The sequence below is a fragment of the Sander vitreus genome, chromosome 16 (assembly GCF_031162955.1).
Source record: "Sander vitreus isolate 19-12246 chromosome 16, sanVit1, whole genome shotgun sequence".
NCBI lineage: Eukaryota > Metazoa > Chordata > Actinopteri > Perciformes > Percidae > Sander > Sander vitreus.
Window position 1 is genome coordinate 27,472,686 of NC_135870.1, and position 26,394 is coordinate 27,499,079.

The window sequence follows — 26,394 nt, forward strand, 5'->3', positions numbered from 1 at the left end:
AGTCGGATGGCATCCCTGACCACCGGTGTCCACCACGGTGTTCGTGGGTTACCGCCCCTTGAGGCACCTAAGACCCTAAGACCACAGCTCCTCACCGCAGCTTCAGCAATGGAAACTTTGAACATTGTCCACTCGGGTTCAATGCCCCCCAGCCTCCACAGGGATGCACGAAAAGCTCCGCCCGGAGGTGTGAGTTGAAAGTCTGTCGGACAGGGCCTCCTCCAGACGTTCCCAATTTACCCGCACTACCCGTTTGGGCTTACCAGGTCTGTCCAGAGTCTTCCCCCACCCCCTGACCCAACTCACCACCAGATGGTGATCGGTTGACAGCTCCGCCCCTCTCTTCACCCGAGTGTCCAAAACATATGGCGTCAGATCAGATGAAACGATTATAAAATCGATCATTGACCTTTGGCCTAGGGTGCTCTGGTACCAAGTACACTTATGAGCATCCCTATGTTCGAACATGGTGTTCGTTATAGACAATCCATGACTAGCACAGAAGTCCAACAACAAACAACCACTCTGGTTTAGATCAGGGAGGCCGTTCCTCCCAATCACGCCTCTCCATGTGTCTCCATCATTACCCACGTGCGCGTTGAAGTCCCCCAGCAGAACTATGGAGTCCCCGACTGGAGCCCCATGCAGGACTCCACTCAAGGTCTCCAAGAAGGCCGAATACTCTGAACTCTTGTTTGGTGCATATGCACAAACAACAGTCAGAGTTTTCCCCCCCACAACCCGCAGGCGTAGGGAGGCGACCCTCTCGTCCACCGGGTTAAACTCCAACGTAGCGGCGCTCAGCCGGGGGCTTGTGAGTATCCCCACACCCGCCCGGCGCCTCACACCCTGGGCAACTCCGGAGAAGAAAAGAGCCCAACTCCTATCCAGGAGTATGGTTCCAGAACCAAGACTGTGCGTAGAGGTAAGCCCCACCAGATCTAACCGGTAGCGCTCCACCTCCCGCACAAGTTCCGGCTCCTTTCCCCCACAGAGAGGTGACATTCCACGTCCCCAGAGCCAGCCTCTGCTGCCCGGGTCTGGTCTGTCGAGGCCCCTGACCTTCACTGCCACCCATGTGGCAGCGCACCCGACCCCAGCGGTTCCTCCCACAGGTGGTGGGCCCATGGGATGGAGGGATGTCCGCCACGTAGCTTTTTCGGGCTGTGCCCGGCCGGGCTCCGTGGCAAACCCGGCCACCAGACGCTCGCTGACGAGCCCTCCATCTGGGCCTGGCTCCAGACGGGGGCCCCGGGCTTCCTCCGGGCAGGGTCACTTCATCCCTTCCTCGATTTTTCATAGGATTTTTGAACCATTCTTTGTCTGGCCCCTCACCTGAGACCACTTTGCCTTGGGAGACCCTACCAGGAGCACAAAGCTCCAGACAACACAGCCCTCAGGTTCATAGGGACACACAAACCTCTCCACCACGATAAGGTGATGGTTCCCGGAGAAGTGTGTGAATTAATTTAAACTTAACTTCTCTCACTTTAATAGTCAGCACAAATTTTGAAAGGCAAAGACCAAACTTTTTTCCAAGGCACATTCTCTATTAAACCGTTCCAATATGGGATTATATAAGGAATAATAACAATCTCTTTTTGGAATAAAGCCCTCTGGAGAAAAGCATAAACTCCCCACAGCAGTAATAATAATCATATTCATAATAATTATAATACATTTTATTTATATGTGGGAGGGAAGGAAACAGGAATGACTCAGACAAGGGGCAGGGTCTATAAAAGGGGGTGGAGAGCTTACCTGGGCCTTTCTTCCTGCACTGAGACACACCTGAGAGAGCAGCTGAGGCCAGCCTTTGTTTGGTAGGCCCTTTTCTTAATATAAAATGTGCCTAAAAGCATGATTTTAGTGAACATTGAACTGTTTTATCAAGAAGTAGTTTTAAAGGTCCCATGACATAGTGCTCTTTGGATGCTTTTATATAGACCTTAGTGGTCCCCTAATACTGTATCTGAAGTCTCTTTCCCGAAATTCAGTCTTGGTGCAGAATTACAGCCACTACAGCCAGTCCCACAATGAGCTTTCCTTGGTATGTGCCATTTCTGTGTCTGTAGCTACTGAGGAGGAGGGGGGGGCAAGGTGGAGGGTGGGGCTGTGGCCTTGACCAACTGCCACTTTGCTCGTTTGAAAGCCATGATGTCTCTCTCTCATGGGTGGGCCAAATTCTCTGGGCGGGCAAAGCAGAGAAAGGGGAGGTAACCTTGATTCCAGATCGGCCCATCTGATTTTCTCAAAGGCAGAGCAGGATACCCAGGGCTCGGTTTACACCTGTCACCATTTCTAGCCACTGGGGGACCATAGGCAGGATGGGGGAACGCATATTAATGTTAAAAAACCTCATAAAGTGAAATTTCCATGCCATGGGACCTTTAAACTGCATTAAAGATTTGTTATTAAATGTTAAAACATGTTCTTTGTTAGATTTCCCATGTCACATTTGGTGAGGGCCAAATAATTAGTGATTGCTTAGGCACATCAGCCAATAAATAAGGTATGCTCATGCTAAAGATGTTTTAAATGGGTTTTTTGGTATCTTTCATTGTTTTTTAATAAATGTAGATTCCAGTCACCAGTCTCCGGATAGGGAAAAGGGACTATTCTAGCTTTGAAAGTTCTAAACAAACACACTGCTGAATGAGCAAACCACTGTTTTTGCCAGTTTAAGATTTTTAGTGTACTTTTAATTAAGCTACTGGACAGCGGTTTTGTTTTCCTTCTTTTGTGGGATTTCTGCTGGGTTAGAGGGGGGACTGACTAGTAGAGGAGCCATTCCGCATGTGTATTTAATGTGTGGCTTAGGCTACCTTAATGTGCTGTGAATAGGCAATTTGAGTGTGTAAAACTGCTTGAAGTGGCTTGTAGTGCAGTTTAACCCCATCCATTTTTAAAATTTTGTTTTATTTTGTTGCATATACCTGGGCGGTTGCTATGGAACGTAGCCTACACTAGCAGCTAGCATATGAAAGTATTTCCTCCGTGGAACTAGCGCACGCCTCCGCTGCTCTGCTCCTTTCTTAGGAGATGGGTACTGCTCAATCCACAGAGTTAGGCCACTCAGGAGGTTAGTTTAACCTTAAATGTTTCCATATCAGGTTATAGCTAGCTATCTTTGTTAGGCTATCAGTTAGACGTTTTTTTTTTCTCAGAAGTGGAGTGATTCTTATTGTGCAAAGGAATTAGACTGTCATATTGTATGTGGTTCTTATATCACAGTAGCCTGACCCATCTCAGTTGTAAATGAGAGTGGGTCTGGGGAAGGTTCATTCACAGCCCATTTCTAAAGGGGCGTCACCAACGGACGGCGCTCAAATGCCTCTGGATTGGATAGTCCTTCAACCAATCAGACAGAAGGATCTGGGTGATGAAACAGTGACAGCGGCATCAACGGGTTGCTGCGCTTTGGTGGCTGTCATGTTGAATGTAAACAAAAAGTTGCTTGCCGTCGCTGCGCTATCGTCATCGTGTAAAGCCCACGGTTGTGATTGGTGCGATTTGGAAAAATTGGAAATGGGCTTGAATGGGCTCTTGGCCAGACTGACTTGATGAGCAAATCTCAAATTTGCCAGAAGTTCATCAGGGTTTTCCAAGGCTAATATCACGGCTATGAACCAATCAGATAATTGATTTGAGCTACGTGATCCAGTCTGTCTGACTTCCTGGGAAATTAACCATCTGGTGATATGGAGCAGTCAGCTAAATGTTTAAGAGTGGGGATGGATGGATGGATGGATGGAGGTTATTTTCAGGTATCTGTTTGGCTTCACCAGTGGAGTTACAATCCTTCAGTTAGTCCCTTTGTGAGTCCTTGGTTCTGAGTATCCTTTTAGACAGTTGTGTCAAAAAACATGGTTTAATGTGTGGTTAAAAAAATATGTAAAAGTTGGTATAATTCTCCTTAGGTAATATTGGTAAGGTATGTAGTTTTACAACAAAGGTTTCAAGAGCTTAAGTGAGCATGACCTCTCTCTCCCATGTCTTTCTTTCTAGCTCTATATCATGCAACGTGCAGCTGGATATCCTGCTCTTCATAGAAAATATGAATAGGATTTGTGGACTTCACGGAATTGGTGGATCTCTTTCCATGCTTCCAATTTATTGTCTATGTAAGTGTGGCAAGTGGTGTGATGTTAGTTTGGTTTGTTGGGAGTAGTGCATGGATGTATTATAAGACAAACCATACCCACAAACCATTGGGACAATGAGTAGTGTTGACAATGATAGGGGAATTTCACTCCCAGGAAATTATTCAGAAGGTTTAACCTCTTTGAAACAAAAAACATTTCCAAAACATCATCCCACAAATAGATATACATTAATTCACAATAATTATTTCAATAAAAAGGAAAACAGGTCAATTGTAACACTGTACATCATCCTAAAGACACCACTAAGTATCAACCCGTCACCCGCTTTGGCCCAACAGCTCCTGTCTTCTGAGAGAAAGCAAAGAGTTAGCAAAATAGCAGTATGAGGAGGCACACAATAAATATACTGGTGTCTAATTCATTTTTTCAATTTTAAGTTTCATTGTCATATGCACAGTAAGGAAACTGTCAGGGTAGGCGGACTCAAATGCAGGACTCAAGATAAACAGGTTAGTGCAGTTTATTGTTCAACGAACAATCAGGCAACCGTACAAAATCAGCAGGCAAAAACGTCGTCAGGAAACAGGCAAAAGGTCTAGAAAACACTGGGATATACAAACTAGGAAACCGCTGGAGAGTGAGTTACATTCGTCAACAATCTGGCACAGGTGAGTGAATCTGGTGAGTATTTATACAAGGGACACAGATGATGATAATTACACACAGGTGAGACACATAAGGGACGGGAGGGTAATCACACAGGTGGGAAAGTAGACAAAGACGGGAAGACAAGTGACCAGGGATGTATACAAACAGTGGATTTCAAAATAAAACAGAAAACAAGGAGGCGGTGGTGTGGCAGGCACCAAAACGCTTTCCTTGACAGGCTTGACTTTGCTCACATGGAACGTGGGATGGACTCTCATCAACCTGGGGAGCTTCAACTTCACAGTCTAATAACTTAAAAGATGAATAACTTTTGACACAGGGAAAGGTCCCACAAAGCGAGGAGCCAACTTACGGCACATAACGGAAGAGCCTTGGTGGCTAACCACACCCTCTGTTCCGAGAGACCAGGCAGCGAAGACCCATCTCCATCTTCTGGTTCAGCCTCTCCATCTGTCCATTGGACTGGGGATGGTATCCAGAAGATAAACTGACTGTGGCCCCAATTAACGTGCAGAACGCCCTCCAAAACTGCGAGACAAACTGGGTACCACGATCCGACACCACATCCGCCGGCAATCCGTGCAGCCTGAAAACACGGGAAAGCATAACCTCCGCCGTCTCCTTGGCGGACGGTAACTTCGGCAGAGGAATGAAATGCACCATCTTAGAAAATCTGTCCACTACTGTAAGGACAGCAGTATTACCTTCAGAAGGAGGTAGTCCGGTGACAAAGTCCAAGGAAATGTCTGACCATGGGCGTTTGGGAACTGGCAGAGGTTGTAGGAGACCAACAGACGCTTGCCGAGAAGTCTTGTTTTGGGCACAGACTGGACAGGCCGGAACATACTCTTTGACCTCAGTCCTCGTGGAAGGCCACCAGAAACGCTGCTTAACCACAAACATGGTCCTCTTGGACCCAGGGTGACAGGAGAGCATGGAAGTGTGAACCCAGTGGATGTCCTGGGAACGAAGCTCAGGGGGAACAAACGATTCAGGGGACACCCGTCTGGAATATGTAACCCCTCTAATGCCTCTTTTACTTTCTCCTCCATCTCCCATGTGACTGCTCCTACCACACAGGATTCAGGCAGAATGTTAGTAGGATTAACGGGAGATGGGTCAGGGTCAAAAAGGCGTAACAAGGCATCAGGCTTGACATTTTTAGAGCCAGGACAGTAAGACAAGGTAAAGTTAAATATGTTAAAGAATAACGCCCACCTTGCCTGACGTGAGTTAAGTCTCTTGGTAGAACGCAGATACTCCAAGTTCTTGTGGTCCGTCCACACCAGTGATGCCATTCCTCCAGAGCCACCTTAACAGCCAACAGTTCTCGGTTTCCAACGTCATAATTCTTCTCTGCTCCCGAAAGCTTACGGGACAGAAAAGCACAGGGATGAAGCCTCCCATCCTGGGAGGAACATTGAAACAGAACGGCTCCTAAACCCACATTCGAAGTGTCCACCTCCACCACGAACTGGCGTTGGGGGTCCAGCAGGATCAGCACAGGAGCAGTAGAAAAACTTTTCTTCAGGCGAGCAAACGAACTTTGCAGACGAAGTCCACTGGAAAGGCACCTTGACAGATGTGAAGTCATGAAGTGGGGCAGCCACAGTACTGAAGTTCCTGATGAACTTGCGGTAGAAGTTGGCAAAACCGAGAAACCGCTGCACCTGCTTGCGGTTGGCAGGAGTGGGCCACTCAGCAACTGCCTTAACCTTCTCCAAGTCCATATGAGGCTCCCCCTCCAAAACCCAGGAAGGACACTGTGGAAATGTGAAACTCCCATTTTTCAGCCTTGACATAGAGCTGATCCATCAATCGTTGTAGCACCTGCCGCACATACTGAACGTGAGACTACAGGTCAGGAGAGAAGATGAAAATGTCGTCCAAGTAGACAAACACGAAAATGTTCAACATGTCTCTCAGAATGTCATTAACCAGTGCCTGTAAAACAGCAGGGCCGTTGGGGAGTCCAAATGGCATTAGGAGATACTCGTAATGGCCAGTAGGAGTGTTGAAAGCAGTCTTCCACTCATCTCCAAGTTTAGTGAACACTTTAGCTCCCTGCAACAGTTCAAACGCCTTAGAAATCAGGGGCAACGGGTAGCGATTCTTAACGGTAATGTCATTGAATCCCCTGTAATCAATACAAGGATGCAGGGATTTGTCCTTCTTAGCCACAAAGAAAAACCCAGCTCCAGCCGGAGACAAGGAAGGACGAATGATTCCCGCTGCCAGTGAAGCCCCCACATAATCCTTCATGGCCGCCATCTCAGGAGGCGACAGAGAAAACAGACGCCCCTTAGGAGGAGAGGTACCTGGGAGGAGAGCTATGGCACAGTCATAAGGTCTGTGGGGAGGTAATGCAGTGGCCTTAGTCTTAATAAACACCTCCTTTAAGTCCAAGTAGCATTCAGGAACACCAGAGAGATCAGGAAATCCGATGCTGAATTTTCCTGACAGACAGTGGCAGCTACAATGTTGCTACCACCAACCTCAATGTGAGTGGACAAACAAGTCTGTTCACAGTTCTCACCCCAACCCGAGAAACAGAACCATGGAGCAAGGTGACCTCCACCTTGGGACGAGAGGGACAGATAGGAACATGTGTACGGCTCACCAGTGCCCTCTGGATTACTGATGAGCCTCTCCTTTTACAGGAAGCAGGAAGCGATGAAGTGCCCCAGCACAGCGCAGTAGATGCAGCGACGCCCCCTCATGCGGCGAAGACGCTCTTCAGGGGAGAGGCGAGCTCTGCCCAGCTGCATATCTCCACAAGGCAGATGAATTCCAGCCACTCTCAGCTGCCAGAGTCGAAACTCAATAGCATAGTCAATTACACGTCTTTTCTCTTGCCGTAATCCCACTAATGCAAGAGCAGCCTCTCTCCCAGGAGTAATGTTCTGAAAAATCTGCGTGAAAGTCAGAGTAAAACACAGGTAAGAGTCACATCTCTGGCTCCACTCAGCAGCAGACCACAATTCTGCTCTTCCAGTGAGATGATAAAAGCCACCTTGGCTCTATCAGTGGGATATGCAACAGGTTGCAACTGGAAATGCAGCTCACACTGTGTCAGGAGTGCCCTGCAGTCTCTAGACTCCCCTGAAAACTTCTCCGGTCGAGCAAGATGCGGAAACGGCGAAGAGAAAGCCCTCGTCCCCGCAGAATCTCCGTCCGGCGACATGGAAGTAGAGACGGCCGTGGGGGTGCTCCCAGCAACAGTTTCGGCAGATTAACCTCTCACAGCTAGCCGATGAACATGGGCAACGAGCTGGTTAATCTGCTCACCTAATCTGACCACCTGGTTCTCCTGACGACTTGCCATAGCCATAACTTCATTCCGAAGAATGGCAAGTTGTTCCTCTTGCTGGTGCAACTGCTGGCCCTGGGCACGCAGAGCTGTCCTCACAGCCTCAGAGTCGGCTGAGTCCATCGTGGCCAGATTGTACTGTCAGGGTACAATAGGCGGACTCAAATGCACAACTCAGGACTCAAGATAAACGGGTAAATTCAGTTTATTGTTCAACGAACAATCGGGCAACAGTACAAAATCGGCAGGCAAAATCGGCATCAGGAAACAGGCAAAAGGTCTAGAAAATACTGGGCTATACAAACTAGGAAAACGCTGGAGAGTGAGTTACACAAGGTTCATCAACAATCTGGTGAGTATTTATACAAGGGACACAGGTGATGATAATTACACACAGGTGAGACACATAAGGGGCAGGAGGGTAATCACACAGGCGGGAAAGTAGACAGACAAGAAGACAAGTGACCAGGGATGTATACAAACAGTAGATTTCAAAATAAAAAAGGAGGTCCAGAAAACAAACAAAACACAAAATAAGAGCAGAGCGGGGCTGAACATGACAGAAACATGTTTCCCTGTACAATGAAATTCTTCCTTTGCTGTCCACAGAATGCCAAACAATGTAAAATCTACAATTTATACTACAAATATACAAAATAAAATAATTTTACAAAATAAAACAATTTTAAAAGGCAGCATGTAAAAAAATAAAGCAATAATAATAATAAACGGTGCAAATGTAAATGGTGCAAGTTATGAATGTGCAAACTGGAGAAATATAAACAGTCGAGTACAGTTATGAGGTAGACCATGAGTATAAACTCCTATCCGCTGTTTAGGAGTCTGATGGCAGTACGAAAGAGAGTTCTTTAGTCTGGTGGTCCTGCATTTAACACTTCTGTACCTCCGGCCTGAGGGTAGAAGTGTGAACAGTCCGTGCTGGGGATGGGTGGGGTCCTTGAGGATGGAGGCGGCTTTCCTGTGGACCCTGCGGTGGTAGATGCTCTGCAAAGAGGGCAGTGGAGTCCTGGTTATCTTCCCTGCAGTCTTCACCATTCTCTGCAGGCGTTTGCGGTCCACAGCATAGTGCTGCTGTACCGTATAAGTTGCTAAGAGGATCTTAGACAACATGCCAAATTTCCTCAGCCTCCTCAGAAAATACAGCCGCTGTTGGGCCCTCTTTGGTGGTGTTAAGTGTCCAAGTAACGTCCTCACTTATGTGGACGCCCAGGTATTTGAAGCTGCTCACCCTCTCTACTTCAAACTCCCAGATGTACAGTGGCCAATGAGGTCTCCTCTTCTTCCTCATGTCCACTATCATCTCCTTCGTCTTGTCCGTGTTGAGGATGAGGTTGTTGTCCTCACACCATTACCCCAGATTGGCCACCTCCCTCCTGTAGGCCGCTTCGTCCCCACCAGTGATGCATCCTATCACTGTGGTGTCGTCTGCAAACTTTAGGATGATTAATCCAGAGATCACTTATCTGTCTTAGCTGAGAAACACACCAGCATTACACTCAGCCACCCCAACGCATGGGCTACTATACCAGGCCAGACAAACTCCACCAAAATCACTTGTGAATGAAAACACATTCACACACAGCTGATCAAAGACACACAATCAGGGAAAATCCCAAAACAATACAAACAAAATACTAGGCTAATTGTACATAAAACAATAAGAGGAGAAAACACAACTTTCAAAATAACCAATAAACTGAAAAGAAACTTAAGATAACTAAACAGAGTTTAGATGAAAAACGCTTTCCAGATAAACTTTTTGAACTGTTTCCAGATAAACTTTTTGATTATGTATGATAGCCCGGTGCTTGTGGGAAATGCTAAGGTAATGATTTCAGTTGATGGAGTATTTTAGTAGTGAGTAATGTATTCCTAAACAAATTTGCAGTTATTTATAAAACGGTATTACATCAGCAGACTTGGTTAGCGGTCTAGTAATTATCGTTCACTACATCTTTGCAATTGCATTCAAAAAGGGGGGGATTCATCTTTACACACTGAGCATCTTTGATGCTACAGCTTGTTGAGTTTGTTGCTAAGGGACGTTAGAATGTCGACTCTGGTCCAATCCCTGTTAGAGAACGATGTCACCTGATTTAAACTGACCAACCAGAAAGACGTTAGCGTCACTACCTGTTGTTTCATCCAAGCCTTCACTCCAACAGACTTTTACTCATTTTGCCTGCTAAACATTAACGCTGTACTGCCAATGAAATATATTTTGTCGAATAAGTCTTGACGAATATATTTTGGTTTCTCATATGGTAAGACGGATTTGTTCGGATTTGTTAACAATTGCACAGACGCTAGAAAGGCTGTTGTCGGCTAATAAGTCAAGCTAATGTCAGCTAAAGTAACGCACTTCTTGCTAAACTACGTTGCCTTTCGATTAAATCTTTAATGACACACCCACCATAATCATCTAGATAAATGTATTGCCGAATTATTAATGTTACATAAAATATTGTCAGTGCGTGGGTTTTAGTTTGGAATTCTTAGCTTTGGATAATGTAAGTCCAAAATTTGAGAAGTCTACTCGTTTAACTCGTAGCCTAAGTTAACGTTTTTTTTTTTTTTTTTTTATCTGGTCTGATGTTGTCTAGATGTGAAAAAAGCAGTGACATCTTCACCCTTTTTTTTTGGCAATTTAACAAACAAAATAAGACTTTTCTGAAACGATGTTTTCAAGAATCTTTAGCCTCTCTGGGATAATGTGTAGTTCAGATTTGACATGTCAAGGTATAACTTAGTGGTTTTTGATCACTTTTGATTTTCTGTCATATTTTGTAGGCAAGGCAGCTTTATTTGTATAGCACATTTCAGCAACAAGACAATTCAAAGTGCTTTTCATAAAACATTAAAGAGCAGTTAAAAAACAATCAAAAACTAGAATAGAATAAGGCAGATATGAAATACAAGAATGAAAGTTATAGTGCAGTGTAAGAAATTAACAATTACTTACAAAAAAGGCAGCATCAAAAAGAAAAGTCTTGATTTCAACCTTGATTTAAAACTACTGAAAGTTGCAGCGGACCTGCAGTTTTTTGGAAGTTTCTTCCAGATACGTGGTGCATAAAAACTGAGCACTGCTTCTCCATGTTTAGTTCTGACTCTGGGAACAGAAAGCAGAGCTGTCTCAGTCGACCTGAAAGGTCTGGGTGGTTCATAATGTAGCAGCAGATCATGTAATTGTGTATGGAATTACACTTGGAACTCTCCTACCTCCTCAGAACTCATCAGCTTAACACTAATTCCTATTGTAAATTCTGATGTGAACAGTTTGAGATACTAAACACCCTCTGTTTCACAGAGGAAAGTAATGAGAACTCGGTCAAGTTCACCTCCAATTCATGTGCACGTCAACGACGCCACACCGGTCCATGTACATGTGAAGAGCCAGAGGGTGAGTCCTGCCAGGACGCCTCAGGTTAGAGATCTTCTTATGTTTGGACTCTCTGTCAAAGTGATGTCTTTCGTTTTTACTGTTTTCACTTGAAGATGTGTATCTCCTTGATCTTATTTTTTCCTGATCAAACGTTTGTCTTTCTATATTCACTATTCCAACCCTTTGTGTATTTTATAACAAGTATGGCTTCTATTTGTATGCCTCACAGTACACCATTCAGTACTTAAAAACTACAATTCCCAAGAGGTGATGCTTCTACCACCAGTGTGTGCACAGGTGTGTTGCATACTGCCAATGATTAGAATGGGATTGGTTATTTTTACCTGCCTGTCCATTACTGAATAGTAATAATTCATACTTTATTAATCCCCACCGGAGAAACGCACACATGTAGGCTTGTTTGTGCAATAGACTACAGACTCCGTACTATATTTAACAATTATTTATTAAACACAAAAAATAAAATTTAAATAATAATATATAATTAACAAATTATATCTATGTGGCTATCTGCCACATGGCGAGTAAATGTATGTATGTACTAAAATAGTTCTGTTTTTCAGTCTTCATTTTGGTAAAGGTGCTGCTACTTTCTTCTGTTGTTCTGCTGTCTGCATACACACACACACACACACAAACACTGGCGCACACACCAGACCACAGCCACCACGTCACTTCTGTTTACTGATTGCTATTGTTTACCTCAGGCTAATTAATTAGCTAGTAAGTGGCGGACAGCCTCCCAAAAGATGTTAACCGATCATTAACCATTGACCGACAAGCAGTTCATCTATCCGGGAGGCTCTGGCACATTTTCCGCACTCTGTGTCTGCGGACAGCTGTAGGCTTGTACCAGTTAATGTTCTGTGCATTGTCGGACACATGCAGCCACTTTCCTGAAACCGCTTGCGAGACTGACAAGTCCACAGCAGCCCGTGGCGTTTATGTCCGAGCCTGTCTCCACCGCCTCCACCTTCAGGTTGTCAACTGTGTGGTTTGGAATGAAAGGGAGAAAACAGGACAGAGTAACACGGCGGATATCGCTCATATACATATTTTTTTGACGACGTAGTTAAGGCGGCAGGCGTGTGTTGGTTAGGCGGCCGCCTTAGCTGCAAAGTGCTGCGGGAAACCCTGCGTGGTTTCAAAAAGTCATGGTTTCAAAACCACTACAATTTTCCATGATACCGTTCCTGCAGCATGAGCTGATTTTGGACATCTTTAAGGACAGAAAGTGCAGTTTAGAAATCCCTCTGCCAGTGTGCAGTGTGTTTCAAAATAAAATACATTCTGTTCGATTGGGGGAGTAGTTGTTTTTTACCCAGACATTTCAAAATAATACATTTAAAGCTCTAACTGCAATACCTCAATACTGTGAAACCGTGATATTTTTGCTGAAGGTTATCATACCGTCAGAATCTTATACTGGCCCATGCCTACTCTGATGAAGGCCGAAAGCTCAAAATAAACTGAAACACTGCATAGATCTAAGTGTGCGGATATCTCATCAGTTCTAAACAAAAGTTATGACATCTTGATGGCTATGACATGCTGCTGCACACATTGTTTTAAAGGGGACGACCCATGTCGACAGAGGAAACCTCCGTACTACAGCCAAGGTCAAAACTCGATGTCCATGGATACCACCAGGAAAGGTCTCCATACGGGACGCTTTATACACGTGGGAGGTAACACATCATCATCCACCTAAATCCCATCCTCTGTAAGATTGTTTTTGTGTCAACATTGTGAAAGAGCTCATCCAGTTAAACATATAATGTTATTGAAAGTGTTATTTGCACCAAGGGGCCAAAGCACCGCCTTGAAATCACACCACCGGTCCCTGACCCAGAACCTGAACATTCCCAGTCTGCGTTGCGATTAGCTGACCTCACATCAGAAGAAGAAGAAGAAGAAGGGCTGCACGGACGAATCAGCCAATATGAGAGGAAGATTGACTGCTTACTGACTGAAGTCAGCTCTCTGAAGAATGAGGTCAGTTTCCTCTCTGTTTCCACTTTGATCTGACCAGGTCTGCATCACACAAGTCCATTCCTTTTTAATTCCCTATCAGGCTTTAGGCATAAACCAGTTTGGCATTATATTGGCCTCATATTTGTCTTTTTAAAAATTGCACTTTTTATTTTAGGCCTTATTGATGCTTCATTGTTTGTTTGTATGTTGGAGCACTCCACTGATTTTTGTCACGTGAAGTAAAACTCAACCTGAGAAAACAGGTGTATAATGTAATGAATGAAAGTAACCCTGAAGATGTCATCAGCATAACACATTTCTAAGAAAAATCTGCATTAAAAACTTAGGACATGGAGTTTGAAAGACATTTACAAGGCAGGGATAGTCTAATGGATATCCAGTTGCTAGATCTAGTGTTCTTGGAGCTTGACCCTGATTATAGGTACTAAAAAGTCAGGATGTATCTGCCTCTGCTGCATCAATTCTAAACCTTTAAAAAAAAAGATGCCTCTTATGTACAAATGAAACAAAAAAAAACAACCTCATGAGCAGTGCGGATTATATCAGACTTAGGAAAGCATTCTGACCACCTTCACTTTTTGCACACTGGTATACATTTAATTTAAGATAGATTAAAGGTACCTTTTTGGCAATTTATTCTACACACAATACTCCATAATGACAAAGTGAGAGCATGTTTTTATTTCTTTAATAAATTAAATCTCTCATTTACCACAGTATTCACAGCCTTTGCTATCTCACTCCAAATTGACCCTTATTCTTGAGATATCTCTAGAACTTGATTAGAGTCCACATGTGGATAATTTAATTAATTGGACATAATTAACAAAAAAAATATTTTTTCTTAATTGTCACATACAAATCACAGTACAATGTAGTGGAATTCAATTACTACATCTAACCCATCCTTAGCATTAGGAGCAGTGGACAGCAATACATACAGCATGCAGGGAGCAACTTGGGGTTCAGTGTCTTGCTCAGGGACACTTTGACGTGTGGCCGGAGGAGCCTGGGATCTAATTAACAATTTACAGTGCTTTTCAAAGAAGCAATTCCTGAGTGAAAGGTATGTGACAACACTCCAGCAGCCAGATGCATAACATGACTAAAAATGTGTACACAAAAAGACAGCTATATAAGCATTATTTTCATCAAATTTATCAAGCGGCATATAAAGCTTCATTGGTGGTGATATATCAATCATTATTTAACTTCAGAAAGATCATTAATGTGATTATTTCTTTTATGATTAAGATTTTATTTTTTTATTATTTTACAGAACACACAAAACATATAATTTGAAACACTAGTACAGTGCCCGCTCAAAATATGCCTGCTTGGCCTGTGGGATTGCTGCTTGTAGCATATTCCAGAACCAAATTTTACCCCAAAATTACTTACCGACGGACCCCAAAGTAGAGGGCTGCATTGTCTCACGGGAGCGGGCGGTTTGAACTTTGCTGCGGGCGGGAACGGGCGGCTAAAAAAACCACTGCGGGATCGAGATGTAGCCTAGCGACAGGATGGAGTCAGTGAATGATGTGGAAAAGAACCTCAAACGAGGTCTTTACAACAAAAAAAGAAAGCAAGGCAAGTTTGACATTTGGAGAAGTTTCTCAATTGTTTGTGACAAAGATGGAAACAAACTAGACTTTGTTTGTTGTGACAAATGTGCAAAAATACTAGTCTACAACGGACACAAATCTGGCACCTCTGGGTTGAGGCGACACACCTGCTCTGTTCTCCCCGGTCAAAGTAAGCTGCTTTTTAAGGATAAACAACATCTCCCTACACATATTAAACAAACTACTGACAAATGTGTGGAAATGTGCTGTCTAGACATACGGCCATATGACTTCGACGCTGGCAAAGGCTTTGTTGACATATCGCAACACCTTGTTAATGTCACCGCTACATATGGCAAATTTGATGTAAAAGATGTTTTACCTCATCCAACCATTGTATCCAGACATGTCGAGGGGCGAGTACAAGCACTACAGGTGTCAGTGGCAGCGGATATAAAGCCCATCATCGAAACATATGGATGTGCCATCACAACAGATATGGACAGAGGATTACCATAAAACTTCATTCATATCGGGCACCATCCATTATACAAACAACAACTTCAACCTCGTTTCCAGGGTGTTATTCGCGGCTCCCTTCGAGAGTGGTGTATCAAAAACAGGGGAGAATATCAGAAGCCTGCTGTTCCAGAAACTCTGTGAATTTGGAATAGATGCGTCACTTCTATCTGGCCGTGTTGTTTGTCACTGACCGTGGAGCCAACATAGTCCCTGCCCTGCGTGGATACACCAGGCTGAACTGAACTGCAATTTGCACCAGGCGTGTTGGCTGAAAATGAAGCCAATGCTGAGCTGTCTGAACTGTTGACCAATGCAAAAAAACTGGTGAAATATTTCAAACATTCAGGTCTGCAAAACAGCTTGAAGAAATCCTTCAAGCAATCCATCGAGACAAGATGGAATTCAAATTATGATATGCTGGATTCCATACTGCAACAGCATGAGGAGATCTCCACATTACTGCTGAGCAATAACCAGTATGAAAGAATTGCGCAGATCAATGCAAACACTTTGAAAACAGTAGTTGCATTCCCTTGTGTTGACCTCGGGTCACATTGACCCGTCTTAAATTTTTGTTTTATATCAGAAAATATGGGACGTAGAAATAAGCGCTGAAAATGTGTAGAAGAAAAATTTTAAAATTTAAAATGTTGGAAAAAGCAAAAACAAATTTGTGAAAAAAAGGAGTCAAAAATGTCAGGAAAAAAGTGTTTTTTTCAAGGTTGAAGGGAAGACAACACAAGGGTTAAGTTATTCAAGGATGCTACTAATGACTTAGAGTCCGACAACTCCACTCCCAGCGCTTCACTTCCACTGCCGTGGTCCGTAAAACTCATTGAACACTCCCAAGCAACAATCCTCGAACCCTTGCTCTCTGAAGTCGCCAATGTGTGTGCCTCGCGTCTGGAAGAACTGATGGGCACCAGTGACACATCTGCATTCCCTCTCCACATGATGTACAGGATTGCAATGCTCCTGACTCCTAAAATGCAAATGCTACGGATGCTGCCCCCAGATGAAAAAGACGTGGTTAAAGGTATGTAACCTTTTACAGACATAAAAACAGAAAATGCACAGTTGCAATTACAAATTAGAATAAGTGAAATGCAGTCAAAAAATAGAAACGGAGATAAAAGACAATGAATAAAAATTTAAAGTATATATAGCTAAATGAATAACAGCATGAGCCATTTTATAAATATATATTCATTTATATAATCCTATCCAAAGGCGCAAAGGAAATTATTCAGAAGATGCAGATTGACGTGGTCCCAGCCACAGCAGAGGATGAGCCACCAGCCAAAAAGCAAAGCACAGACAGCGCTATCAAAGCTGGCGCGTTTCATCTTCAGTATCCCCATCCATCCAGTGCAGCATACATATTGCGGGTGCAGGCGGGAGTGTAACACACACGTTGCCGGTGCGGGCGGTAATGGTCAGAAATTCTAGAAAGCATTTTAATTTTATGCTGCTTTACTGAGTTATGGCTGATACTGGGGCAGGGCCACAGAAAAGAAGGAAATTGAACGAAGAACAACTAAAAGCTAAAAGGGAAAGTGAAAGAACAGGCGAAACCGAGTCAATCTCGGTCAATGACGGGATTGTAAATTATTCAAAAACGTTCCCAAATTGGCCCTCAGGTATGTCATATGTCTATTTCATTCATAAAATAACTTAATGCGCGATGTGGTTGTACACCAGTAGCCTAGATTAAATGACCTCCCCCTTCAATTTAGCACAGACGTTTTATTCCTTTTAGTCTGTGTTTGTGTTGGCCTACTATTTTCTTTTCCATTGTCCCCCTATACTTGTGTAAAGCGTCTGTGGGTTTCATGAAATGCGCTGTATTAATCAAAGTTATTCGCCTTATTCACCTCGAACGTTCTAAGGAGCTTGAGGGGTACCTACACCTACCACTTCCGGGAATTCCCGCGTCGCGATTTCTCTTAGCGGCAATGGCGCCGCACTGCTGTGTTCCCCAGTGCACTTCGTCACAAAAATCCAACAGAGGACGAACCTTTCACCGTTTTCCAGAGGATAAGGGACTACTTCGAGAGTGGATAAAAAATATCAGAAGGGATCCTGGTCGTAATTTTAAGGTAAGTTTTTAGATAGCTGGTGCTTTCAGTCAGTCTCCATAACTAGCATGTATCGCTAACCAGGCTAGCTAGAACAAACAAGTTAAAGTTTTAGTAGATAGATTAAGGCAGAGAGACAGGTTGTTGACAATTACCGCCTAGTCCAAAATTAGTGGTATGCTATTTAAATCTACCACCACAGATTCACTCGTATATAAGTATATTCTGAGTGAGCTTGTTTGTATTAGTTTCTAGTCACTAGCTAGGTAACCTAGGGAACATCAGTGTTCACATAAGTGTCCCTAGCTAGTAAGAGGATGCTCAGGAGTCACGTCGAGTCCGATCAATAAAATTATTCTTGTAAAAATATTTCTTTATTGGTGCAGATAAAAACACACACAAGTGTGCTCTGAGCATTTCCTCCCAGACTGCCTTGTAAAAACCAAGACTGGCATCACCAAGCTGAAAGAAGGTGCTGTGCCAACTGTGTTTGCATGGAGTTCGTTCAGACCAGAGATGAGGATCGTTGTTAGAACTGCAAGGTAGTATTTAGATGAGTGAATTTACTAGTTTGTAATGCATTTATTAACTGTGTAGTGACATTATTTCTCTGCTGATTATTTCCAGTAATGTTTCCACGGACCTCGATGATGGTGTGAATGTGTTGAGGTATGTAAAGGTGTAATTGGTTACATGATATTGAGCAACACATGTATGTGCTTATAACACGGTCACTGAGCCAATGATTATGCTGCTGTTGATGAACGGTGGTCTAACGTGAATTATATCAGTGTAAAGTTTAATTACAAGCATCCAAATGCTATTTCATACGTTTTACAGTATATGTGACATAAAAATCCATGTTTTAATCCATAAACATGTTTAATCCATGTATCCTTTTAAAAGACCTAATGTGTCCATCAATATGTTTCTCTTATACTTCCAGTGAAACCCAGACAATGAATATGCTGCACTGCCTCCCTCACTTCAAGATCAACTTGAGGAAGCTTGCAAGACCATCTGTGAACAAGAAGTGTTAATAGCAGAACTTCAACAAAAACAGTTTATGGTGTAAAATTTTCAAGGTAATGATAAACAGGTATCATTTTATACAGGGTTCCCAGATTATGCTACATTTAAAGCTGTGTTTATGGCCCTGCAACCTACTGCAGAAAATATGGTGGGATGGAGTCAGGCTCAGCGACTCAAACATACAAATTTGGAGGTAATTCGGCAAGGCTTTAGCGCCTCTTAATTGTCCACTATGGACCAGTTTTTTCTTTTTCTTTGCAGGTTGAGGCAGGGATTTCCTGAGCAGGACCTTGCATCCCGTTTCCATATATCACAGTCAACAGTAAACAGGATCTGTGTGACTTGGGTCAACTTTTTGTATTTTATGTTGGGAACACTTCCAATTTGGCCTTCAAGAAAAACTGTGGATGAGCTTATGCCAGATTGTTTTAAATGCACGTTCCCAGGTACTAGTTATATTGGATTGCACAGAAATTCATGTACAGAAACCTAGCTCCAAGGTCCTTAACTCAGTGATTTACTCACACTACAAAGGTAACGCCACATTTAAGGGTCTAATTGGCATTGCGCCCTCAGGTGAAGTGACTTTTGTCAGTGACTTATATACAGGTTCCATATCTGACAAGGAGATTACAAAACAATCAGGTATCCTTTCTGTGCTTGAAGAAGGAGATATGGTCATGGCCGAACAAGGTTTTCTCATCAAGGACCTTGTCTCTGAAATACATGTCTCCCTTGTAATCCCTCCTTTTTTAGGCCCAAGTGGGCATTTCACTGCAGACGAAGTTTGAAAGACTCAAGCAATAGCAAGACTGCGAATCCATGTAGAGCGCGCCATTAGGCGGATTAAAGAGTACCATATATTTGATATAGTGTTACCCATGACACTGGTGGGCTCCATTAACCAACTGTGGGCCGTTTGTGCCCTTTTAACTAATTTCCAAGGTACTCTCTTTTGAAATTGTAATGTAAATATTTACCAATGGTATGTAAATATTTATCAATGTTATGTAAATATCTACAACTGTAATGTTAATATCCACAAATATATTCAAACCTTGTTTAAGAAGTGCTAATCTTTTTATGAATGTGTACAAAACCTTAACCATTAGGCCCTATTATTGTTCATCTTTACGACTCTATACAAAACCTTAACCATTATTATTGTTGATCTTTATGAATCTATACAAAACCTTAACCATTATTATTGTTCATCTTTACGAATCTATACAAAACCTTAACCATTATTATTGTTCATTTTTAGGAATCTATACAAAACTCACTTTTGTTGTTCCATTTTTATTTTTTATTTTTTTAACGAATCTGACCTAGTAATCACTTCACATGCTCTTTGATATACCTGTGACTGATTTTATTTTATTTTTTATGTGTGGGAGATATGTGTATGTATAAGCTACTGGATCTCCCTCCGAATGAATAAAATGTCCATTTACCTAAAGAATAAAGTCCAATTTTATTACACATAGATGATGTCCTTCATAACTTTACAACTTAGTATACAGGAACCAGAACTGGTCAGAACATCAGAACATCAGAACTCCTTTGGTTCGAAGTGCACCCGCTCCAAGTGATTGTCATCTTTGCATTTCACAAAAAAGTTACACCACTTTAACACAGTGATGCCCATCTGCCCCATCACTTGAAAATAGTACTCATGTGTGGTCTTGAGGCTAAGACTACCATCAGCGTTGCAGCGCAAGTACTTGCAATCCCTCACGCTGTCTTTGTTGGGGCACTTGATCTTGAGGACGCCGTGCATTGGTGAGGCACTGGGGTCAATCACCTTTTGGTCAGGTGAGGCACCTAGGTGTGGGGTGTGGTGGTTGATGACAAAACCACAGGGGAAGATCTCAAAACCGGTGAGGTCTTGATAGTCGGCCGCAGCAACAGGCTCCAGCTCCAGGCCTCGCTTCATCGCCTTTGTCTGCACTGTCTTTTTTTTCAGATTGTCAGCTAAAACCTTGAAGTCTGCCACCTTTGAACAAATCCTCTTGAAGGAAGAGGAGGTAAGACGGTTGGTTCGGACTTTATGCCAGGTCTTACCATGGCTCTGTCCCCTAGTGTCGATCTCCAGCTGTATTGCAACAGCCTGAGTGACCGTCAGGCCACCATAGATGCACGCCTCAGTGTCATCTAGAACTGTGCTGAATGAGCATGGCTGTGATGGTAGAGGAAACGGGGGATCATCACCAGACCTGGTAGACTGTGCTGTGTGGTAGGTAAGCACAGATCCCTTTGGAAGGTCTCCAAAGTCGGTGGAGACAAGAGCAGCAGCTGCTTTCTGTTCTCCTCCAGCAGTTTGAACATCTGACTCTTGCTCTGTATTGCACTCAGGTTTCGGTGTAGGCTCTCTGCAAAGGCATTTGATGGAAGCGGCAGTGACACAGGGCAGTACAGATTCGACATCACCCCTTCAGAAGAGCGTTGCCTCTTTGGCGGGGGTGTGTTGGTCACTGGTGGTTTCAGCTTTGAAACACTTACAGAGCTCACCGTTCTTGGACTGACACCCAGGGCCCTTGATGGAATGTGCCAGGCTTGAGGCAATGACGTCTTGCTATTCTTTGGGGGGACAGACATGTAGCCCATCTTGACAAAGTGAGCCAGAGTATAGAGTAGCCCGATGACATGGTTGCACTGTCCCAAGCCAGCTTTGCAGTTGCACTGTGTCTCCCTTATGTATGGCTGCTCAAGTGACAGCTCCACCTGAAAAGATAATCAAACTTTACACACTTGACACTTCAGAGTTGCTAATAACAAATGCAATAACATATGGATTAAATAAATAAATAAATTAATTAATTAATTAATAATAAAAATAAATAAATAAATATATATACATACACACACATACATACATACACACACACACACACACACACACACACACACACACATATACACTGACTGTGCAGTGAATTAGGTACATCTGGTTTGAAAATCTTATAGGTTATTTACGATGACATTTGCGGACATAACTTGAAATATACCTAATATCTTGGACACTCATTGTACAAAAAAATCAGGGTTGTGGAATAGCTCACAGTATGGATTTTAGACGTAGTTACTTGTGTTATTTTAAGTAATGACATTCCATTGTATGTCATGTCAATTTTAAACGGACACGTGATTTGTAAACCTAAAGCTAAATACATTTTGAAGAACCTTCCTCGACCCTGGATACACTGCTCCAAGAACTGAGCAACTCTTATCTTACAGTAACATGAATGTTATTTGCCTTACCTTATCACTTACCTGATAGTTATACTATCATTATACTATCCTTAACCACAAACATGCACCTAGCCCTGTCTTGCTTTGCTAATTTGAAACAACATAATATTTTAGAAGATATCAATGAGGCGTATGTGATATCACATCAATTACAGGTATCCATCCATCCATCTTCATCCGCTTATCCGGGGTCGGGTCGCGGGGGTAGCAGCTCCAGCAGGGGACCCCAAACTTCCCTTTCCCGGGCCACATTAACCAGCTCCGACTGGGGGATCCCGAGGCGTTCCCAGGCCAGGTTAGAGATATAATCCCTCCACCTAGTCCTGGGTCTCACCCAAGGCCTCCTCCCAGCTGGACGTGCCTGGAACACCTCCCTAGGGAGGCGCCCAGGGGGCATCCTTACCAACTGGCTCCTTTCGACGCAAAGGAGCAGCGGCTCTACTCCGAGCTCCTCACGGATTACTGAGCTTCTCACCCTATCTCTAAGGGAGACGCCAGCTACCCTCCTGAGGAAACCCATTTCGGCCGCTTGTACCCTGGATCTTGTTCTTTCGGTCATGACCCAGCCTTCATGACCATAGGTGAGGGTAGGAACAAAAACTGACCGGTAGATTGAGAGCTTTGCCTTCTGGCTCAGCTCTCTTTTCGTCACTAGCGGTGCGATAAATTGAATGTAATACCGCACCTGCTGTGCCGATTCTCCGACCAATCTCCCGCTCCATTGTCCCCTCACTCGCGAACAAGACCCCAAGGTACTTGAACTCCTTCACTTGGGGTAAGGACTCATTCCCTACCTGGAGAAGGCACTCCATCGGTTTCCTGCTGAGAACCATGGCCTCCAATTTAGAGGTGCTGATCCTCATCCCAGCCGCTTCACACTCGGTTGCGAACCGATCCAGTGAGTGCTGAAGGTCACAGGCCGATGATGCCATCAGGACCACATCATCTGCAAAAAGCAGCGATGAGATCCCCAGCCCACCGAACTGCAACCCCTCTCCACCCCGACTACGCCTCGATATCCTGTCCATAAATACTACAAACAGGATTGGTGACAAAGCGCAGCCCTGGCGGAGGCCAACTCTCACCTGAAACGAGTCTGACTTACTGCCGAGAACCCGGACACAGCTCTCGCTTTGGTCGTACAGAGATTGGATGGCCCTGAGAAGGGACCCCCCTCACCCCGTACTCCCGCAGCACCTCCCACAGTATCTCCCGGGGCACCCGGTCATACGCCTTCTCCAGATCCACAAAACACATGTAGACTGGTTGGGCATACTCCCAGGCTCCCTCCGGGATCCTTGCGAGAGTAAAGATCTGGTCCGTTGTTCCACGACCAGGGACGGAATCCGCATTGTTCCTCTTCAACCTGAGATTCGACTATCGACCGAACCCTCCTTTCCAGCACCTTGGAGTAGACTTTACCGGGAGGCTGAGAAGTGTGATACCCCTGTAATTGGCACACACCCTCTGGTCCCCCCTTTTTAAAAAGGGGAACCACCACCCCGGTCTGCCACTCCTTAGGCACCGTCCCCAGACTTCCACGCAATGTTGAAGAGGCGTGTCAACCAAGACAACCCCTCCACACCCAGAGCTTTAAGCATTTCTGGACGGATCTCATCAATTCCTGGGGCTTTGCCACTGTGGAGTTGTTTAACTACCTCAGCAACCTCCACCAGGGAAATTGATGCCAATCCCCCCTCATCCCCAGCTCTGCCTCTACCATAGAGGGCGATTAGTCGGATTTAGGAGTTCCTCAAAGTGCTCCTTCCACCGCCCTATTACCTCCTCAGTTGAGGTCAACAGCGTCCCCATCCTTACTGTACACAGCTTGGATGGTTCCCCGCTTCCCCCTCCTGAGGTGGCGAACGGTTTTCCAGAAGTACCTTGGTGCCGACCGAAAGTCCTTCTCCATGTCTTCTCCGAACTTCTCCCACACACGCTGCTTTGCCTCTTTCACGGCAGAGGCTGCAGCCCTTCGGGCCCTTCGGTACCTTGCAACTGCCTCCGGAGTCGTCTGGGATAACATATCCCGGAAAGACTCCTTCTTCAGTCGGACGGCTTCCCTGACCACCGGTGTCCACCACGGTGTTCGTGGGTTACCGCCCCTTGAGGCACCTAAGACCCTAAGACCACAGCTCCTCACCGCAGCTTCAGCAATGGAAACTTTGAACATTGTCCACTCGGGTTCAATGCCCCCCAGCCTCCACAGGGATGCACGAAAAAGCTCCGCCCGGAGGTGTGAGTTGAAAGTCTGTCGGACAGGGGCCTCCTCCAGACGTTCCCAATTTACCCGCACTACCCGTTTGGGCTTACCAGGTCTGTCCAGAGTCTTCCCCCACCCCCTGACCCAACTCACCACCAGATGGTGATCGGGTTGACAGCTCCGCCCCTCTCTTCACCCGAGTGTCCAAAACATATGGCGTCAGATCAGATGAAACGATTATAAAATCGATCATTGACCTTTGGCCTAGGGTGCTCTGGTACCAAGTACACTTATGAGCATCCCTATGTTCGAACATGGTGTTCGATTATAGACAATCCATGACTAGCACAGAAGTCCAACAACAAACAACCACTCTGGTTTAGATCAGGGAGGCCGTTCCTCCCAATCACGCCTCTCCATGTGTCTCCATCATTACCCACGTGCGCGTTGAAGTCCCCCAGCAGAACTATGGAGTCCCCGACTGGAGCCCCATGCAGGACTCCACTCAAGGTCTCCAAGAAGGCCGAATACTCTGAACTCTTATTTGGTGCATATGCATAAACAACAGTCAGAGTTTTTCCCCCCACAACCCGCAGGCGTAGGGGAGGCGACCCTCTCGTCCACCGGGTTAAACTCCAACGTAGCGGCGCTCAGCCGGGGGCTTGTGAGTATCCCCACACCCGCCCGGCGCCTCACACCCTGGGCAACTCCGGAGAAGAAAAGAGTCCAACCCCTATCCAGGAGTATGGTTCCAGAACCAAGACTGTGCGTAGAGGTAAGCCCCACCAGATCTAACCGGTAGCGCTCCACCTCCCGCACAAGTTCCGGCTCCTTCCCCCCACAGAGAGGTGACATTCCACGTCCCCCAGAGCCAGCCTCTGCTGCCCGGGTCTGGTCCGTCGAGGCCCCTGACCTTCACTGCCACCCATGTGGCAGCGCACCCGACCCCAGCGGTTCCTCCCACAGGTGGTGGGCCCATGGGATGGAGGGATGTCCGCCACGTAGCTTTTTCGGGCTGTGCCCGACCGGGCTCCGTGGCAAACCCGGCCACCAGACGCTCGCTGACGAGCCCTCCATCTGGGCCTGGCTCCAGACGGGGGCCCCGGGCTTCCTCCGGGCAGGGTCACTTCATCCCTTCCTCGATTTTTCATAGGATTTTTGAACCATTCTTTGTCTGGCCCCTCACCTGAGACCACTTTGCCTTGGGAGACCCTACCAGGAGCACAAAGCTCCAGACAACACAGCCCTCAGGTTCATAGGGACACACAAACCTCTCCACCACGATAAGGTGATGGTTCCCGGAGAATTACAGGTAACATAGGTTTATTTTGTTCTTCTGAACAGGCTTAAAGTTGTGTCATACCTTCACAGTTTCGACTTTAAGCCTGTTCAGAAGAACAAAATAAACCTAAGTTAAATCTGTAGGCAAAATGAACCTATTTAGTATACAGGTAACATGTTAATGAGATAAAATGAACATGTTATTTTCAGTCAGACAGGGATAGGTACATTGTTGATATGAACTCATAATGAACATTTAGCAAGCTGGTTTAGCTGTGGCACTGCTCTGCGAACTGAGCAGTTTGTCCACTTAGCACTATGATACCTGTATGGTGTAAGTTGCCTCATTTTTTCGCAAGACACACGAAAATGTGTGATGGGCTCCTACTAACTGTCAATTAAAGACATGTTAAGTGTTTAAAAAATCTAACATAGCAGAAAGACAGTCGACAACTCCATATCACAGCTAAGCAAACTATCCTAGCATAACAAGCTAGCGGAAAGGTTTGTAAGTAAGTTTGCTTACCTTCTACGTCGTGGATATATCCTTTAATCCAGTTACTGTATCCCTTCAGTAACACAGCCCGGGGGATGTTGTAGTCTGTTGTAGTGTATTGGCCCACTGCTCCACATTTTGCATTGTTAATTCAGGCAGACCGGTAAGATTCGTAGTCCACAAAGTTTCCATTGCTGCTACTGATTGATAGTACCGTATCGGAGTCCAACTTCCGGGTTTGTGTACCCCTCAACGGCGTTCGAGTTTTCAAAATGGCCGACATGTGAATAAGGCGAATTACTGCGTTGGTTGCTACAACAATCTCTTAATGCTTTGGCTCGTGACACAGTGACAGTCGCCATCTTGCCAGTCAAAAAGTGTCGATCTCCGAATGCGGATGAATGGACTCCATAGGAGGAAATGTCATTTTATATGAGGCTCCTTTTTCAACTACAAGG

The 26,394-nt window shown here is 44.8% G+C and overlaps 1 protein-coding gene across 5 annotated transcripts in view; it reads left to right on the plus strand.

The window, feature by feature from the left end:
* Positions 1–4,649: 4,649 nt before the first annotated feature.
* odf2a (outer dense fiber of sperm tails 2a) overlaps positions 4,650–26,394 on the plus strand; it is a 57,100-nt gene continuing 35,355 nt past the window's right edge. The window contains exons 1-4 of one of the 5 annotated variants that reach the window (XM_078270918.1): positions 4,650–4,787; positions 11,417–11,533; positions 13,087–13,200; positions 13,319–13,507. In XM_078270918.1, the coding sequence (XP_078127044.1) occupies positions 11,426–11,533; positions 13,087–13,200; positions 13,319–13,507 (411 nt within the window). In that variant the 5' untranslated portion in view covers positions 4,650–4,787; positions 11,417–11,425. Of the gene's footprint in view, positions 4,788–10,221; positions 10,371–11,416; positions 11,534–11,723; positions 11,789–13,086; positions 13,201–13,318; positions 13,508–16,556; positions 16,631–26,394 lie in introns of those variants that run through there. The other 4 variants (XM_078270917.1, XM_078270916.1, XM_078270919.1 and 1 more) reach the window with 4 other exon arrangements.